Genomic DNA, 18064 nt, shown 5'->3' on the forward strand with positions numbered 1-18064 from the left:
CTCCCCTTTTTGTCTTTCTTAAGTACAGCTATTTGTCCCCTAGCAACATGCATATGGGAGAAAATTCCTTTAACAGGAAAACCTAAGACTAAACTAAAACCCCAACAGCATGTCATGGTGGGGCCTTCCCAGGGCTACTGCTGCCCTCTTTCAACACCTGTGGCCTCTTTTCCAACCCCAAGTTTGTACACAAGTCACAGGTGCTGGTGAGAGGGCAGCGGGTCACCCTGTGTGCCACTGGTGCAGCCTCCATGTGCCCAGGGATGCTGGGGCGAGGCTCTGGGAGCAGCAGCATCCCCTGATGGACTTGGTCTGTGTTCCACAGGACCCCTGTTCTACAGCCCACCTGAGTGGATCCACCACCAACGCTACCACGGCGAGGCAGCGACGATCTGGTCCCTGGGCCTCCTGCTGTACCACCTGGTGGTGGGGAAGCACCTGTTCAGGAGGGGCCAGGAGATCATCTGGGGATGGATCCTGTTCCCACAATGGCTCTCTCCAGGTGGATCCTCATCTCTGCAGCACGGGGGGAATACCAGTGCTGGGAGACAGCAGCGGGCTCAGGGGCATCCCACTCTGGCAGCTCTGAGGAGGTGGCACATGTCCTGCTCTCCTGCTGTCCTCCAAAGCACAGAATCCATGGGGAAGTTTAGGCACAGCTCTGGGCACACCCAGCATGGCCTGGACACGGGAATGGGGGAAAAAAAGCGGACGGGATCCTTCTCCAACTGACTGGCTTCTGGTTTCTAGTTTCTCTCCCCAGAGTGCCAGGATGGTATTAAGAAGTGTTTGTCTGTTGCATACAGGTAAAACCTTATAAAATGAAGGCCCTGTTGCCTTCATAAAATCATGACTCAGGCCTGTTACTTCTGCTAGAGAAGGACCGTGGGAAAGAGGCATAGCTGAATTAGAGGTAGAAAAACATGCTGTGTGATTGTCGTGTGTTCACCCAGTGGTGTGTGGTGATTGGTTGAATTAAGCTTGTTGTGCTTTAAAGCTATATAAACAGCTAAGAAACTATAAAAGACGCTGTGTGGTATTAAAGATAAGCTTTTTGCCTTCTGAATGCAGTTGGTGTGTGTGATTCATGAGTGTCGTGTCTGTCTCAACTGTGACATCTGGTGACCCCCGACCAACGTGGAATGCCAACTCTATGGCTGTATCACGCAGCCGAACCACGATCAAGTGGCTGGAGACAGACACTCAGCAGATGAGAATGGCTGTAAAGCTGTGATAAGCTGTCCTTGGTTACAGTGTTTTCTATTACCATCCTCATGAGCTGTTGAATTCAGGTGGGGTGGTGTTTCCTTGCCTCCTCCCCCCAGACTATCTTTCTGTTAATGGCCCATCACTGTCCTGTTGCATGACTCAGAGGTAACTCCCTCCAGACTATCCTCTGTTAATGAGCCTAATCAACACTTGGCCTCATGACTCATTACCCCATTGTGAGATGTTCCACCCAGAGGGAGGAACCAAGCATCCCATCGTGGATATAATCTGAGACTGAACACCAGAGACAACCCCTTTCCACTGGATTTCCAGAGGACAGGAGCTACACAGCCACCACTGGACTTTCTGAGGAAGAGTAGACCTTTTTCTACAGGATCACCGCTTCAGGAGGACTGCAGCCACCATTCTACCAGACTGCTGCCACCACTCTGCCTAACAGATTGTCAGGTTGTATCTTGACTCTGTCAGTTTGAAACAGTGTTTTCTGCCTTTATTTTTGTTCTTTTTCCTTATTTTATTTCCCTATTAAATTGTTATTCTGATTTGGTGTCTCCCACTAGTTTGTTTTCAAACTAGTACATAAGCCCAGGCTGCTACTACTTATTCAACCTGTTTCAAAGGTGAGCTGCTGAGAGGATAAAAATGGGATCCCAAGTATCTCAGAAAGAGGGATCTATTGTAAATATTAGGACATCATTGCTAGCTAAACAGGGTATTGCTAGCTAAACACTCTGCAAGTGCATTTAGTGTGAATGAGACTGCCAAAAATTTGATTATTACCTGGAGGGTGGTGTTGAAAACCTTGAAAGCTGTAAAAAAGGAGTGAGACTTGCAACAGCGGAACTCTGCGGATGTGGAGGGTCTGAGAGGGGTGAAGGAGCAGAAGGGAGGGGTGGATGGCTCCACGGCAACATGCACGGTTGGAGCCAGCAGTGAACTGTGTGGCAGAGTGCCAGCCAAGGTTGGTCGTGAGCCCTGTGCTGAAAGTCCTGGAGCAGGGTGCCCTACTCCCCCCACTCCCATAAATCTGCTTTATTCACCCTTGCCTGCGGATGAGTGGAGCGATGGAGCAGTCCCTCGGCTGCCGCCCGCTGCACCGCTGCAACCGAAATGGCCCAGGGAGCGCCCCTCCCCACCCCCCACCCCACAGCAGCTGCTCTGCAGGATGCCTCTCCCGCCACAGCTTCATTGGTAACAGCTGCTACACAAGCGGCTTTTCCGCTGCCAGCTCCCCAGTGGTTCAGGAACATTTTTAGCTTTTGTTAAAAGTAACTCCTATTTTCAGTAAGCTGTGAATTTTGACAGGATTGTTTATTGGAAATATTCAAGGCTAAGTGGTGTGGATGTACTGTCTTTCTGCATGCCAGTAGCATTATGTAATTCCTTGCTTTGAGGCTGCTCAGCAAGGTTTGAACTTCTCCAACAGAAATGCTTATATATTGCATGATTGGTACAACTTGTCAGGTAAAACGTATACTGCCTTTTTAAGAATTTTGACTTGGAAGTCTGACTGGACTGACTTAATACTGAATTTTTCCTGTGTTAGAAACTTGTGTACTGGGAAAAGTATTTCCTTTCCTGGTGCCCTCAGAGCATTACCTTTCGTTATGTAGCCTCTTGGAAAGTTTGGTAGGATCCTCCTTAAAAATAGCAATTAGCTCTAAAACCTGATGTTAACACATTGCATGATTTACAAGGGTTGTTGAGTGAGGCCCATGCTAGGTTTTAGCCATTCATCAATCAAGCATTCCTTTCCTCACTCCCACATTACTGTTATCTCAGAAGTTATTTATAGTTCTCTACTGCAGAGGTGGACAGATTTCTACTGGCTCTGGCATTTAATTTTATTGTGGATCGTTCATTATGGACAAACATGTAACAGTTTTTTCTAATAGGTACAGCTATTTAAGGGCTCAAGTGTAGTTGTTCTTCCTTGCCACTTATAAATCAGAATTAGACTTCATATCAGAACAGCTCAAGTGCTGTGATGGACTGGAAAAATGACTAAAAGTGACACTGCTTTACAAAACAGGCTTGCTTTCTGAGTATGTGTTATCTGCTCAGTAGCTGAAATTTTTGATATTCTCTATTTTATGGAAACAGGCAAACAGTGGAGTAAACAATAGTATACTCCTTTAGAATCCTCTGACACCATGGCTTTGTAGCTGCTTATATACATGTGTCAGTTTTACATGCTCACTGATTGTTGGGAAGGATGAAAGTTTGATAAGAAAGTTTCACAGGGATGTAGACTTGGCAGAAAGATCTCTGAATGTAGAAACTGAGAATAAGATAGAAATGAAAGCAAGTTTTGATATAGAGTAAAAGATGTTTTGCTGAAACACTGATCACTGAATAACTGAGAAGGCAAAGGTTGGAGATGAGTTGGAAGGAGATTTTTATGATTACAGCAAAGGTATGTGACCACAAACAAAGACATGTTTTTTACCAAGTAAATGTGTCTCAAGAAGAGCATAACTAAGTAGAAAACACGTTTTACCAAATAGAGAGCTATCGCAGGCAAATAAGAAATGTTGATGTAGCAAGAAGAAGAGAGGTCTGAGAATTTTCCATTGTAAGCTTAAACTGTAACTTACTTACTCTTGTGATTGGATAATAACGACTATAATATGGTGATGGTAGTAGCTATGATAGGCTATAGGCAAATGTAAAGGTATTGTGTATGGTGCTTACTGGTTGTTATGTGTTAAGATACTCTGCAAAGAAAAGTATAGAATGCTTTGTAACTTGAACAGAAAGCAGCTTAAGGTATGCCTACAGCTGGAGCTGGCAGCTGTAGGGCTGGCTCTGGATACCCACTCCCTGAACTGCTGTAACTTCGCCTGTGCAATAAACAGCTTTCAAGAGAGCCGCCTCAAGTCCAGACATCCTTCATGAACACTTCTAAAACTGACCTAACAGAGTTTCATCTGCAAAACGCAGAGCAGCATTATATGACTATGTTCTCAGTATTTTATCTTTACCCTTAGTAGCCCAAGGTCAAATCTACCATACTGACAATCACAAAAGACCTGTCTTGCCGTCCCCATCACTGCATATCACCAAGCTGAAGAGGGCAGTGGGGAGAGACAGGCAAGCCCTGGCACCCGCCCCATGTGGGGGGCTCAGGGGACCCATTCAGGGCTATGCAGCTCCATTCTTGCATACTTTTTCAAAGTGCCTTTTTAAATTAATGAGAACTGAGTTGCAGGGCATTTGTTCCACCTGAAAAGGAAGAGAGTCTGTGGGGAGAGATAAGACAGAATTGGGTTGGGAGCTGTGGGATGCACCTGCAGAGGCACATGGCAGCACAAAGAAGCACGTGGCAGCACAGAGAAGCTTGTCTCCACCGGACCTTGGGGGGAGGAGGTGTCACACGACAGACCCCTATGGAGAGGAGCCTGCCGGGAGCTGACGGACAGGTAAACAGCGAATGATCATCCCATAGAAGGAAGAGTGTTGCTGATGTGGCAACACGGGATAGGTCACAGGGTAGTGTGGATTAGCATATACGGAAATACTGTGCCTTAGAAAAGTGTGTAAAACCAGTTCATTTCTTTGAATAAAGGATTCCGATTCCCTGCTGGTCTGGGTCCATGCCTCAATCACTGACAAGAGTCCAGCTTCCTGCTTCCGTCCTACTCTTCCTTTGCCTTCCCATGTTCGTGGTGTGGGAAAGGTTGCCAGTGAGTTCTAACTCACAGCTTGTTAACACCTTGAGCACATCCACGATATTTTTTGGCACATCTGAGAAATTGCCAGAAATTTAGTAACTGTACTGTGTCCTATAAACTGCATCTTAAAAGACCCTAACAAATTTATGCTTATACCAGAAAACTACTGAAAGACATGCAATGTTGTCATTTTTTTTTGGAATACAGCTGCAGATTGGAAAATCCTGCAAAATTGCGCTTATACCAAAAAGGTCCTGACTGTGAAATGATGTTTACAGTAATGTTTCTTGTTACCATGAGGTATTCTCACAGCTGAATTATGACAAATCACAATGTATTTGCCACACCTTTGTGATCTCTCCAGTACATCCATGTTGCTGTTATTTCATTTACAAATCAGTTGTCTGCTTGCTTATTGTTTCTTAACTGGTATGTGACAAAATTTTTGGTAGCTTTCTTGCACTGATGAAATCAAGATGAGTTACATTCTGCCGTAGTTGACACCTTTAAAGGAACACTCTCTACTCTGACTTTGGTTTTGTTAAATTTAAGTGCTGCTAATATTGATTTGCTAAGTGTAAGTTTGTACAGTTTAAGTGATGCTAAGGCTAACTTCTTCTAAGTTTACCTGTTGTTAAATTTAAGTCATGTCAAGTTTAAGTTCTGTTAATTTGATATTCTGTTACATTTAAAGTTCTGTTAGTTTAAAATGTTGTTAAGTTTAAGCAAAGTCAAGTCTAAGTACGTTCAGTTTAAGTTTTGTTATTTTAAAAGTCTTGTAACTTTAAGTTCTGTTCAGTTTCAGTGATGTTAGCTTTAAGTTCTGTTCAGTTTATTTGCTGTTACTTTTGAGTAACTTTTATTTTGACTGAAGTTAAGTCTAGCTTCTGCTGAAATATGTTCATTTAAATTGAATGATACAGTTCTTTTGCTACAGAGATAAGAATGAACAGATTGAAACAATTACGATAAAAGATTGGTAAGTGACTGTTTATGAATATAAGATAAGAAGTAAAAATACGTGAAGATTCGGCTTGTTAGGTCCTTAAATTCATTGCAAATTCTATGGGTATGAATGTTCTGCATTGCTCAATTAAGATGATTATTCATTACAATCTTTGTTGTTATATCTTTCGTAGGTTGCAGAGAAGGATGAGTAACAATTGCAAGCCATGGATATTATTGATTGTAAGCTGTTCAGTGCTTTGCCTTATTATCTTATATGCATAGATGTGTAGAGAAGTATACTCTTGACTTCTTAGAATAAGTTCCTGTAGATGTCTTATGCTCTTAATATAAGCGTGAATTATGCTCTTATATAACGTGAATTCACCGGCTTTTCATGAAAGGCATTATGCAGAAGATATTATTTGATGTTACACATGTGTGTTTCTTTGGTGGTTTGCAGTTTGTTTATGGTACCATTGACTACTTAGCTAAGGATAAATGACAAAGTCGACTGCTTTACAAACTTTCACATACTGTTGTGTAGCTATCTGTAAGATATGTATCTTTTTAAGAAACTTTCCCAGCTGCCATTACTACAGGTCTGTTTATAGGATATGTTAGGGAAACCCTTACAGTTAAGGCCTTGGCTCTGGCCAAGCCCTGGCCCTAGCTGGTTGGGAGGCATACCTACAGACCCAGGTGTTTCTGCACTAAAAACATAATTGAATCACTTTGACTTGCCAATTTGGGCTTCTAAAATCTGGATCCCCTTTCGAGGTAAACTTGGGAGCCTTGCCGGGCAAGGTTCTCCAGCTCCTCGTTGTGAAATGGGGCTCACCAGCTACTGCAGACTGTTGGTGATGGTACAGTATTTAGGCAATTGAGGGTGTATTGTTCTAAGTTACTATCCTTTTGCCATGTGTTGTGGATTATATGCATTATCCTGTTTGTTCCTGCTCAGTGTGACTTTACTGTCTCATTATGTGTATTTGCTTGCTTTTATGTTGCCTTCATGTTTACAGTGACAGACACACAGGTTATCACAAAACAAAAAGGGGGAATATGGCTCCCCCAGGAGCATTTGGATAATGCAATATCTATGCTAAAAGTTTTGCAGGCACATCATCAATTTGATCCCCAGCACAGCAATACCAGTCTGAAGATTTGCATGTGTAAGACCAATTTCTAGAAAGGCTTTACGTAAGAATCCACAATTGGGTGTGTAATGAGAAGGCCTAGCTGATTTACTAACCTAGGAGAGAAGGTATGCATGTGTTTTTGCCAACAGGTCTAGCATTGTTACTGTCTGACCCAACAAACTTCAATCGCCTCTGAGAAAATGAGGCCCAGCGAGAGGAAAAACGACCTATTCACCATCCAGCCCTCGTGGCTAAAGCAAGAGCAGAGGTGGGACTTCCAGGAACATGGCTGTGCCTGGGAGCTTACAGAGGCAGCCTGCCAACTGCCTTGTGTCCTACTGCATTTACCATCACGTTGTTGTGTTCCTGCTGTCCTTCTTCAGCTATTCCCTGTTCCATGCTTCCAGAAAGGCATTTGTAACGTTAAACAAAGTCAGCACTTCCAGCTAATGGAGTCTCTCCTGTCTAAACAGCACAGCCCCTGAGCTCCAGCCATATGAGCTTTGGAACAGTATCCATTTACTGCCAAGTGGAGAAGAAGCAGCAGCTCTCTCTCTGGGAACATTGGACACTATCTTTTTGATTTCTTATGCTGTTGGTGTCTTTGTTAGTAGCATGATTTTTTCTTGATGAGTTTTTATTGATTGTGATCTGTAGCCCATGTATTTTATCCTGTGACCAGCAAATGACTAACTAACAGTCTTAATAAGATGATGGCTTTACAGGTGCAGACTGTTTCAACATTAGAATACATGAACCCTTTGCTTAAAAGACAAAAAAGGGGGAGATGTCGCATACAGGTAAAACCTTATAAAATGAAGGCCCTGTTGCTTTCGTAAAATCATGACTCAGGCCTGTTACTTCTGCTAGAGAAGGACCGTGGGAAAGAGGCATAGCTGAATTAGAGGTAGAAAAACATGCTGTGTGATTGTCGTGTGTTCACCCAGTGGTGATTGGTTAAATTAAGCTTGTTGTTATATAGCTTTAAAGCTATATAAACAGCTAAGAAACTATAAAAGATGCTCTGTGGTATTAAAGATAAGCTTTTTGCCTTCTGAATGCAGTTGGTGTGTGTGATTCATGAGTGTCGTGTCCAACTGTGACATTTGACCATGCAGCCCTTGGACAGGCCATCCTTATAATATCTCTTCTGTGATCCTTGGATGCAGGGAGTTCATCTGCCCTAGAAGATAGGAGAGATCCACATGCACAGTTTGATCCAGGGGTCTGGCAGGTAACAGCCCCACACATCTTTTGGCAATAGGAAGCAAAGAAAACCAGACTTTTTTGTCCTGCCTGTAGCTCTGAGCAGGGATCATCAGAAGGGAACACGCAGCTCTTGTGCTGCAGCTGAGTTGGACATCTGGTCTGGCAAGCACTGGTGGCCACCATCCAACCCATTTTCTGCTAGTCCAATTGACGGCTGGGGCCCTGGGCAGCACTGACAGCCTGGTGTGGCCCCAGGGAAGGAGAAGGAGCCCCTGGAGAAGCTGTAGCAGGTGGGGCTGCTGCTGCTGGGGGCCACCAAGAACAAGGATGACACCCTCTTCCTGGAGCTGGCCAGCAGCAGCTGAAGATGATGGACTTTGATTCTGGCACCTTCTTCAAAGACACGCTCCATGCCCAGTGTGCAGGTGAGTCCAGAGCCAGGGGGATGCTGCCAGAGCTGGGCATGGCACGGCCTGGCTGGGCACCAAAGGTTCCCCCTTTGCTGGGGTGGCTGCAGCGAATTCTTCAGTGGCTGCCAAGCTGCTTTTTGGCAGGGCTCAGGGGGATGGTCTGGAGTGATAATGAAATGGGAGTCTCTCCTGGCCCTGCCAACAGCATCCAGCACCGGCTGTGCCCTGGACTGGGGGCAGACAGCCCGACCAAAACTAACCCCCATGGGAAGTGTAGAGGTGGGACTCAAAAAACCATACACTGGCTCATTTGGCTTGCAGGCAAGGAAGAGCTTGGGCTGCTCCACTCTGCTTGTCCCTGGCTGCACAACAGCAGTGTCTCAGGGCTGCTGTGCGAGGAGGTTATGGTGTCATTCAGAGCTGCTCTGCAGCCCTCAGCTGCCCTCACTGCTGTTCCCACTTCCTCTTCCTTGTCCCTCCACCAGGATGAGCTCTGTGACTGCCCTTGACCCTCCCCAGCCTTCCCAGCCCACCCTCACCTCAGTGTGGCTCAGGCTGAAGCTGATTTGTCTCCTGTGGCCCACCAGTGCCGTCTCCTCTTCGGGGAGCTCCAGCCCCAGAGCACAGCACACAGCAGTGTGGGCCAGGCTGGAGCAGCTCCCCTGCACCTCTGGCTTGGCTGTTTGTGGGAACTAAATCCGGCCTGTGTGCAGCTTTCCCTGCAGGATGGCCCCAGGGCAGAGCTCAGCCAGGCTCCCACTGCATCCCCTGCAGCCTGGGGCAGAGGGTGGTCCCAGAGCAGCTGCCAGAGCTGAGGTTCATGGGTACCACCTAGAGCTGTGGCTCCAGGCAGTGTTTGGAAGGGTTGTGTTCTAATCTCCTGCACCTTGTGGGGAGGACAACCTGTGCTGCCAGGCCAGTACTGCCCTTCTGGGCAGGGACAAAGCTGAAAGGCTTTCCCATTCCAGAAGAGCTGGCACTGAGCCTTGGCAGGGCTGAAGCTGAATCTTTCCCCCATCCAGGACTCACTGCCCACCCACCCTCGCTGTGCTCCCTTATTCAGGAACAGAAGGGTGTGTCTGTGCAAGGGGCTCTTGGATGTCTCTGCATGGATAGGGAACAAATACAGAGAGGGGAAGTATCACTCATGGTGCTTGCACTCTCCTTCCTTTCCATACAAAAACTATTTCTGCACACGCCATCTGTGAAAAATCTATGGATGGACAGAGACTGCCCACACACCTCTAACTCCAGCAGCATTTCCCTGATGAGACATGACCAGGGGATTTTTTCCCAGCTCTGTGTACAGAACAGCTGTCCAAGAGCTGAAGGGAGCTGCATTTAGAAGCAGTTCCAAGATTTCTAGGCAGGAAGGGGAGCTGGTGGCCATCCTTGGAACTCGCCGTGTTCATCAGGAGGGGGTGCTGGTTCTTTGGGAATATGGAACAATGGGAACACAAGAGTTTGGGAAAATCCCAGTTTTCTGTGGATTTGTGCAAAGGAGGGAGCAGCAGAAACACTTTGTGTCTGCTTTTGGGGACACAAGGTCCAAGGAGCTGCAGTGGCAGAGGGGGACCTGGGCTGGTGGCTGCTGAGGTCCTGTTTCAGGACATCTTGCAGTGGCACAGGACAGAGCTCCAAGCACCCACAGCCACACTGCTGCAGTCTCTGGGATGCTGCACATCCTCCACGAAAAGCTGCTGTCACACAATGCACTGGGATTGATAATCTCTATTTGCAGTGCTTTAAGCCCGTGTTTCAAACTGCAGCAGTTTTACACTCAAGACACAGTCGTGCTTGAGGTAACTGTGAGTGGCACTGAGCAACTGGAATCTGCTGCGAGCAACTGGAAGTGAGTGGAAACACACTTGGGGCACCTGGGATATAGTGGGAGAGAGTGGGAGTGACTGAGATCATAGAGGAACCATAAAAGAAGTAACTGGAATAATACTGGGAGTATCTGGGAGTGACTAGAACCATACTGGGTTATTGGGAGCAACTGGGACCATGCTGGGAACATCGTACTGAGAGTGACTGTGTTCGTACTGGAATTACACTGGGAGGAACTGGAGCTATAGTGGGAGTGACTGGGATCATACTGGAGGTGACTGGAACCATACTAGGGGTGAATGAGAACCCCTAGGACCATGCTGGGATCATAGTGGGATCATACTGGGAGTGACTGGGATCATACTGGGATCATACTGAGTGTAACTAAAAGTGACTGGGATCATACTGGGAGTGATCAGGACCATACTGGGGGTGACTGGGAGCCATAAGGGCCCATGCTGGGAGTGATCTGGGCCCCTCTGGGTAGAACTGGGGGAACTGGCCGAGCTGGGGCTCAGAATTGTTCCCTCCCAGGGCCACCCTGGGTCTCGCTGCTGCCCCCAGCTGTTGGGGAAGATGAAACAGGGAAGCCTTATAAATATGATTGCCTGACAAAAGATTTTGGGAATATGAAAACTACAGGCGACATCGAAATGAAAGCCATTTTTGAAATACCAAGTCTTAGTTACTGAACAACTGGAAAACAATGGTATGGCCGACTGAAGGTAATCCCCTCTTGATTGAACAATACCCTCTGCTTGCAGGCAGGTCCAAGGGTCAGAGCAGACCCTACTAGCTCAGCAGAAGGGGTCCAAAGAGTAGTTTTTAGAAGTTAAGATGTAACACTCTATGGTAATATAAGAACTCTTATAGGCTGTATGTAAATGCTATAGGATTTGTATCTTGTATTAGGTTGGTTAGTGAATATTCAGTACAGAAGATGATTTATTGTATTGTAACCAGGACTTCACATACTTCTTCTTCAATCTCATTCTTCTCTCGCTCTCTCTCTCTCTCTTTACTTACCCGCTTACTCTCTTGCTCTCCTGGGCCTGCTCCGAGCTGAGTCTGGCAGCTCTAAGCAGTGCCCCTATACCCACGCCCTTTGCAATAAACCGCATGTTCCAAGATCTGACTTCAGAGATCTCTCGTCTCCGTCCGTCCCGACCGTCCGACCCACCAAAGCTCCCCGCACCCAGCCCCACAGAGCCGAGGGATATGGGAGAACCAGGGAACGTGGAAGAGACAGGGAACATGGAATGGCCAAGGGCCACTGTTTTCCAGCAGTTTGAGCTGTTGTGCCCAGGCTGTTGCCCTTGGGGTCCCAGAAAAGGCAAAATGAGAAGCAAAAAGGCAAAATGAGAAGCAAAACAAATTCTAATAAAACTCCTTTCCTCCACCCATCCCTCCTTCCCAGTCTTCACTTTATCCCCCAACTCCCTCCCTCCTCTCCACCACTGGCACAGGGAGAATGGGAGGAGGGTTATGGTCACTTCATACTGCTGCTTCCCCAACATGGAAGGGAGTCCTTGCCCTGCTCTGGGATGGAGTCAGTCCTCCATGGACTTCTCCCGTGCTAACTCCTTCCCAGGGGCTTTGCCTCTTCACCACCCGCTCCAGTGGAGCCCTTTCAATTGATTATTTCTGTGCAATCATTGGCTTTTGCTTTAGCAAATGGACTTATCTCAACTGACAGAGTTTCAGCAAACAGACTCATCACAACCTGCGAGTTGTTTTCCAGCTAAAATTTAAACAAATACAAACAACAGAGACTCAGTACCACATTGTGTGGGGTTAACAGCAGCTGGTGGTGGATCTCTGCTAAGAGGGAGTTTTCAGGTGGAATTCAGGATTTCTGGATCCTTCTGAACTTCACTGGGGTGTCTCTGCAGGTGGCTGCAGATAGAGAATTTCGTCTCAGAGCACCTGTCACTGCTGATCCTGTGGGAGTTGGTGTAGGCGCAGTGGCCGTTGCCCTGGATGTCAAACCTGGATTGACAGCAAAGTGAGAGCTCATGGGACATGGCTGGGATTGGACAGATTCCCATTTCCAGAGGAATTAACAGTGCTGCAGGAGCAGGGACCAACCTCCCCAGCAAAATCCCCATGCAGAACCCAAACTACCTTCCATTCCTCAACAGAGCGAATATTTTCATATTCTTGGTCCCAGGGGATTCATCCAGAGATGCCCCCAGGCCCCCATCAGCATCTGCATCCCACAAATCCATGGGTTGTGTCTGAATGCTTTGGCACAGCCAGGAAAAGTAGTGTTTGACTGCTCCCACCTCATTAGATTTATATCTACTTGTGCTTCTTGCATCAGCCCCTGCCCTGGCTCAGCCCAGGCCATGGTTTTGTTCTCCAGAAGATGGGACGTACAGGGCATTGAAGAGGGAACCATTGAGCCATTTCCAAGGTCCGGAACCTTCCCTCCGGAGACCAACCCAGTACTCCATGAAGTTCCCATAGCGCAGGAGGAAATGCTGGAGGTGGGGAAAGCAAGGATCACAGGCACCTCTGTGCCACTCCCTTCAGGCAATTTCCAAATCTGCTCCCCAAAGGCCATTCCACACTGCCTCCTTGGGGGTTTCTCTTACCAGCTCCTCCCTGGTATCGATGGTGGCCAGGTGGGCTTGGTGGGAGAGGCAGGAGCGCTGACTCCCTTCCCAGTCCACTTCCTCCTCCAAGAAGTAAAAGCACTTGTCCCCGAAGCCGATCCCACTCTCCAGGCAGCTGGGCAGGGCGGGAGTGGTGCAGGGTGGGTGTTTCTTAGCTGAAAACATGCATAACATGCCCAAGTGACTCATGCTGGGGGGTTTCTCCAGGGAGGAGACTTTGGGGTCATTCCTGCACCCTCAGCCACTCACCTGCCAGCACGATGATGGTGACAGTGAGAAGCAGCACCACGGTGAGCACAGTGACCCCAGTGGTCACCTTTCTGTCTTTGGTGCACCTGAGGCTGAAATCTTGGGACAAACCTTGTGGTAAGGGCATGAAGAGCACCCCACGTTGTCCCAGCTCTCACATTTCCCTCATGGGTGCCTTCAACACCTTCCAACACAGCCCCAAAACACATTTGGGGCTCCCAGCAGGGCACAGACTCAGTCCAGAGGGCATCCCAGTGCTATCATTGGCTTCCAAGGATTTTTGAGGCTGCCCAACCGGCCTGCATCACCTCTTTGCCTCCACCATGGAATGGGGACCATCCCCCAGACCCTCCAGCTTACTAACACCTTGACATTTCTTACCCCCCTTCCCCCAGCTCCTACAAGCATTTTAGTTTCCCCCAACACACTGAGCCACATCCTGAAACAACATCCCCACAAACCGGTGCTTACTGGTCCTTCCCTCCGCTCTCTGCTGCAACAGCTCCATCATAGCAGCTGAGTCTCCACCTGTGCAAACAAAGCAAGTTCCCACTCACACTGGGAAGTGGGCAAGGCCTGATTTGGGGCATTTTCCTCCAAGGACAGTCAGGCACCATTGTTCCTTTGCAGCAGGAAGGAAAACACAATTTCAGCTTTCAAAAAACCAGGACTTGCTTTGTTTTTTCAACTCTGTTTCAACCTCAGCCAACTCCTGCTGGCTCTGGGTGCCTTGGAAAGGTCTCAAGGACTTGCACAAGTCCAGAAGGCCCCAGCCCCCACTCCAGGCCACCCAGGGCACTCCAGAGGGTGCTAGATGGCCCCACTTGAGCCAACCCTGATTCCCTGCACAGGGCAGCTCGTGAAGCCCCTGGGACAGGAGATGGTGCCTCTGTACCTTCCTCAAAAGGGGCTTCTGCCATCCTTGGGCCACAGAGGGGACAGGGGCACCCTTCCAGGGACAAAGAGTGTTCCTCAGCTCCTCCTGCCACGAGGTGATCTTGGACAACACCCCAAACTCACAGGGCCCGACCAGGTCCTGCTCCCTCCTGGGGCTTTGCGAGGATGCTCCTGTGGTCCTAAAATAAAAACACAAAAAGGTGATAATCCTCCCAAACTCCTGGGCAGTCACAGCTCTCCTCAGCAAAGCAAAGCTGGTCTCACAGGAGCAATTTGTTTAAAATTTATAATTATAATATATTATATAATATATATAAAAAATATTATATTATGTAACTATAATTATAAGGAAAAATAAATCAAAGAAACAGAACAAGGGTCAACTGACACAGACTGGAAATACCTGTGGATGCTGCTGTCAAGTCAGCAGCAACTGCAAAGTGTTTCTATATTTATTACAACTATATAAATTCCTCACATCAATGCCCAGCAGGTGGTTTTGTCATAAATAATAAATAAAATTATTACCAGCCCCTAAACCTGGTACTTCCCCCAGGTAAATATTTTCCTTTTGAGAACCACCTGCCTGTGTTTGAAAAGGTAAGACCCAAAAGGATGATCTTTTCCCCTCCAAATGCTTGAATTTGAATAAGGTTTAATTGATGCGGTGTTTTGTTACTGTCCCCAACCCCCCAATTCCCCCTGCTCCAGGCTGCAGCTTGGGGCATTTGGGGGTGAAAAACTGGTGGGGGAGGAAGAGGTGGGAAGAGGGAATGGAGGCATAGAAATTTCTGTCCCTCCAAGCTTTTCCCCTCCTTTCCTCTCTCCCAGATATCTTCACTCCCATCCACTCACACACCTGTTTTGGATCAAAGCAGCTGCTTCAGGAAATTCTGCAGATGCCTCCCCAGCTCACAAACCCCCTCTCAGGGGCACCTCTTGCCCCTTCCCCCACTAGCCACAGGTACCATGGATGATTTAGGGGTGATGAAACCTACCAGCCTTCCCCATACAGAGCCATTTCCCACTCCTGGGCACAGCACTCTGCTCCGGGGAAAGGCTCCAGCTCCCTTCCAGAACAAGAGTTTAAATAAACTCTCTGGGCTTGAAACCAGGAGAGTGATGCAGGTTTTTCCTCTCCACCCTCACACCTGCAAAAGGGCAGGAGGGAGCAGAGCTGGGAAGGGCAGAGGTAGCTTTGGGGCCGGGGTGGCGGGGAGGAGTCTCTCCCCTGCAGCAGTGCAGGGACACACCTGTATCTGCTCAGGGTGGCTTTGCTCACCTGAGGCTGCACCAAGGGATCTGAGGGCCCCCACATACTAACCCACCACAAAGGCAGTGCTGCAGGAGCTAGAAGGGGCTGAAAACAACCCAATAAAATCATCGAAAAGTGCTTACAAGACAGCAAAAACTAGAACTCACACAAAAACCACATCCAGACACTCAAACCAACCCGTGGTAGCAAAAGCTTCAATAAAAGCGGCTGAAAAGTAGTGAGTTTGGGGTTTTATTTCACTCCCTCTTTAACTTGCTACTTTTATTTCATCAGCTGGTTATTTCAATCCCCCCAAAGAGGAGGCTGTGATCTGGGTGTTCATCTCCATCCCATCCCTAGCATCACTCCAGCCGGTGACAACTTAGCCCCAAGTTTTACAGAGAGAAGCTGCTTTTCCAGAACTCACCCTCACAGCCGAACTCACGGAGACTGAACCAAATCCCTGGGGCTGTGTAAATATGAGCTCATGGAGACTGGAAACAGATTCCTGGGGCTGTTTAAGTATCATCACACACTGGGAATGAGGGCAAAGAGTTCACAGTCACAGTCTGAGCACTTGGATGTGCTTCAGCACTTTGGGCTGTTGTGCCAGGCATGTTGCCCTATGATTCCCACAAAAGGCAAAGGGGTGGAGAATATCCTCCAGAAACTGTGTTTGCTTTAAGCTTTATGTTTAACATTTCCAATGTGCCACATGTAATGGTTTAAGCCCGGCCAGGTGCCTGGTGCCACCAAGGCTGCTCTGTCAGTGCCCTCCTGCCCCAGGCAGGACAGAGAACACCAAAGGAAAGGCTTGGGCTAGGATCAGGGCAGGGAGAGGCCACTCACATGCCACTGCCACGGACACAATAGACCCAGTCTGGGGAAATTATCTGAATTTCTGTCCAGTCAAATCACAGCAAAAGAATGAGACTTAAAACAAATCCTAGTAAAACTCTTTTTCCCCACCCCTCCCTCCTTCCCAGGCTTCATTTTATTCCCAATTCCCTCCCAGTGGCACAGGAGAAGGGGATGGGGGTTATGGTCACTTCATGCTGCTCCACATCCTCCTGCATCAGTCCAAAAAACCCTTCCCAGGAGTTCCCCCTTGCTGGTCTCCCCACTTTGGAATTCTGGGGTCTCCATGGATCCTGGTGATCTCCCCTCTTTGGAGTCCTGCTCAGGGATGCCATGGGGTCCAAGTTTCCTGTTCCCCGATTCTGCTTCAGTTCCCAGGTCATCCCAGGGTTGCCCTCTTCAGGCTCCCCTCATTCCAGGCACTTGGGCTCCTCCCTCTCCCTGCCACCCCTTTCAGGGTTGGGGGTCCCGGCCCTCCCTCATCTCTGTGCTCCCCCACCCCTCCAGGCTGCCAGGGGTCCTCCAACTCCAGTGTCACCCCTCTCCACTCTCCCCACTCTGGTGGTCTCACATTATACTCCCCTGGCTCTCCTGGGAATCCCCAGAACTGATGTCCCTCCCAGCCAGTACTGGGCGATATCCACATGGCCCCCCACAATGTCCCCACAAGAGGACATCTCTGGAGTCCTGCAAGTTCCAAACACATCCCCACCCCCCCAACAAAATCTCCCAGGGAAATGCAAAGATATTGGGGGGTTGATTCCGGAATCTGCAAGATCCAAACACCACTCCAAAAAAATCCCTGCCAGAGACCCCCCAGTATATTTGGGGCAACTCCCCCTCCCTGGTCACCTGAGGGATGTGGGGGGGCGATGCTCCTGGGGCTGCGAGGGCTGCGGACGCAGCAAGCAGTATCCTGCTTGCTTCTGCTTCTGCTCCTTTTCATGCTCCTCCTCTTCCTGCTCCTCCTCCTTCTCTCTCTCTCCCCTCTTCCTCCCGATTCTTTCCCAGCCCCTCTTGCACCACGCCCCCTCCCCCCCCACCCTGAGCCCCAGGGACTTGCTCCAGGGCTTAAGTGCTGGGGAATAAGGGTGAACATCCATGGAACTGCCCTTCTTCCATCCCAGCTTCATCTTTCTCTTCCCTCTTCACCTCCTTTTCCATTGTTCCCCCAATCCACAGACCCCTTCCAACGCAATTTGTGTGTCCCATTCCCCCCCTGCCCCCCCCGCTGTTTGGGGAATACCAGCCCCCTCTTTTCCTCCCTTTCCCATCGTCCCCCCAATCCTCAACCCACCTCCCCCGTGCTTGGTTTTGGGAGTTCCAGCCCTGTCATGCTCAGTTTGGGCATCCCACCCCCGCTTTTGCTCAGTTGGGGGTCCCAAGCCCCACCCCCCCCATGGCCCTTGCTCACCCCACGGACTGGCAGACTCCCAGTGCCACCAGTACGGCCTCAGCTCCCACCACACACCCCATCCCCAGTGCCAGGCAGGTGCTGACACCCCAAAGCAGCAGTGCTGTGCTGTGAGGTGGTCCTGATAAATAACATAGAGAATAGAAATTCTCAGTTCCCCTAAAGTTGCGGAATAGAGCTTAAAGACTAACTAGCAAATAAGATAAAAGAACGTAAAAGTATTTACACAGGATGATAAACACAGGTGGAACAAGTGGAGAAACAGATAGAAAGGACTACAGAGGGCTTTTTTTGCAAGTCATGTAACAAAGAAGCAACAGCGCATGCTCACAG

General features: G+C 48.4%; 2 protein-coding genes across 4 annotated transcripts in view; one reads left to right on the top strand and one right to left on the bottom strand.

The window, feature by feature from the left end:
• LOC103624439 (serine/threonine-protein kinase pim-1) overlaps positions 1 to 8865 on the top strand; it is an 18229-nt gene extending 9364 nt beyond the window's left edge. Inside the window, exons 4-5 of the mRNA XM_017725839.1 lie at positions 326 to 502; positions 8456 to 8865. Of these exons, the coding sequence (XP_017581328.1) occupies positions 326 to 502; positions 8456 to 8487 (209 nt within the window). The 3' untranslated portion in view covers positions 8488 to 8865. The remainder of the gene's footprint in view (positions 1 to 325; positions 503 to 8455) is intronic.
• A 3305-nt stretch (positions 8866 to 12170) lies between these two features.
• LOC103624440 (C-type lectin domain family 2 member D-like) lies at positions 12171 to 17832 on the bottom strand. 3 transcript variants are annotated; one of them, XM_017725841.1, is made up of 8 exons: positions 17732 to 17832; positions 15887 to 15994; positions 14203 to 14383; positions 13779 to 13835; positions 13308 to 13406; positions 13038 to 13213; positions 12820 to 12923; positions 12171 to 12429 (listed from the first exon to the last, which is right to left on the bottom strand). In XM_017725841.1, the coding sequence occupies exons 3-8, from the start codon at positions 14225 to 14227 to the stop codon at positions 12276 to 12278; spliced, it is 615 nt and encodes a 204-aa protein (XP_017581330.1). In that variant the 5' UTR covers positions 14228 to 14383; positions 15887 to 15994; positions 17732 to 17832; the 3' UTR covers positions 12171 to 12275. The 3 variants fall into 3 exon arrangements, with proteins under 3 accessions (XP_017581330.1, XP_017581329.1, XP_017581331.1); XM_017725840.1 differs by lacking the exon at positions 17732 to 17832 and adding an exon at positions 17170 to 17276; XM_017725842.1 differs by lacking the exons at positions 15887 to 15994; positions 17732 to 17832 and adding an exon at positions 17170 to 17276.
• Between the last annotated feature and the right edge of the window lie 232 nt (positions 17833 to 18064).

The sequence above is a fragment of the Corvus brachyrhynchos genome, unplaced genomic scaffold, assembly GCF_000691975.1.
Source record: "Corvus brachyrhynchos isolate BGI_N302 unplaced genomic scaffold, ASM69197v1 scaffold622, whole genome shotgun sequence".
Taxonomy (NCBI): domain Eukaryota; kingdom Metazoa; phylum Chordata; class Aves; order Passeriformes; family Corvidae; genus Corvus; species Corvus brachyrhynchos.

Coding starts and splice junctions, on each gene's coding strand:
- LOC103624440 (XM_017725841.1), bottom strand. CDS start 14,227: ATGGCAGAAGCCCCTTTTGAGGAAG. Junction 13,407..13,778: donor GAGAGCGGAGGGAAGGACCA/GTAAGCACCGGT, acceptor GTTTGTCCCAAG/ATTTCAGCCTCAGGTGCACC. Junction 12,924..13,037: donor TCGATACCAGGGAGGAGCTG/GTAAGAGAAACC, acceptor CCCCACCTCCAG/CATTTCCTCCTGCGCTATGG.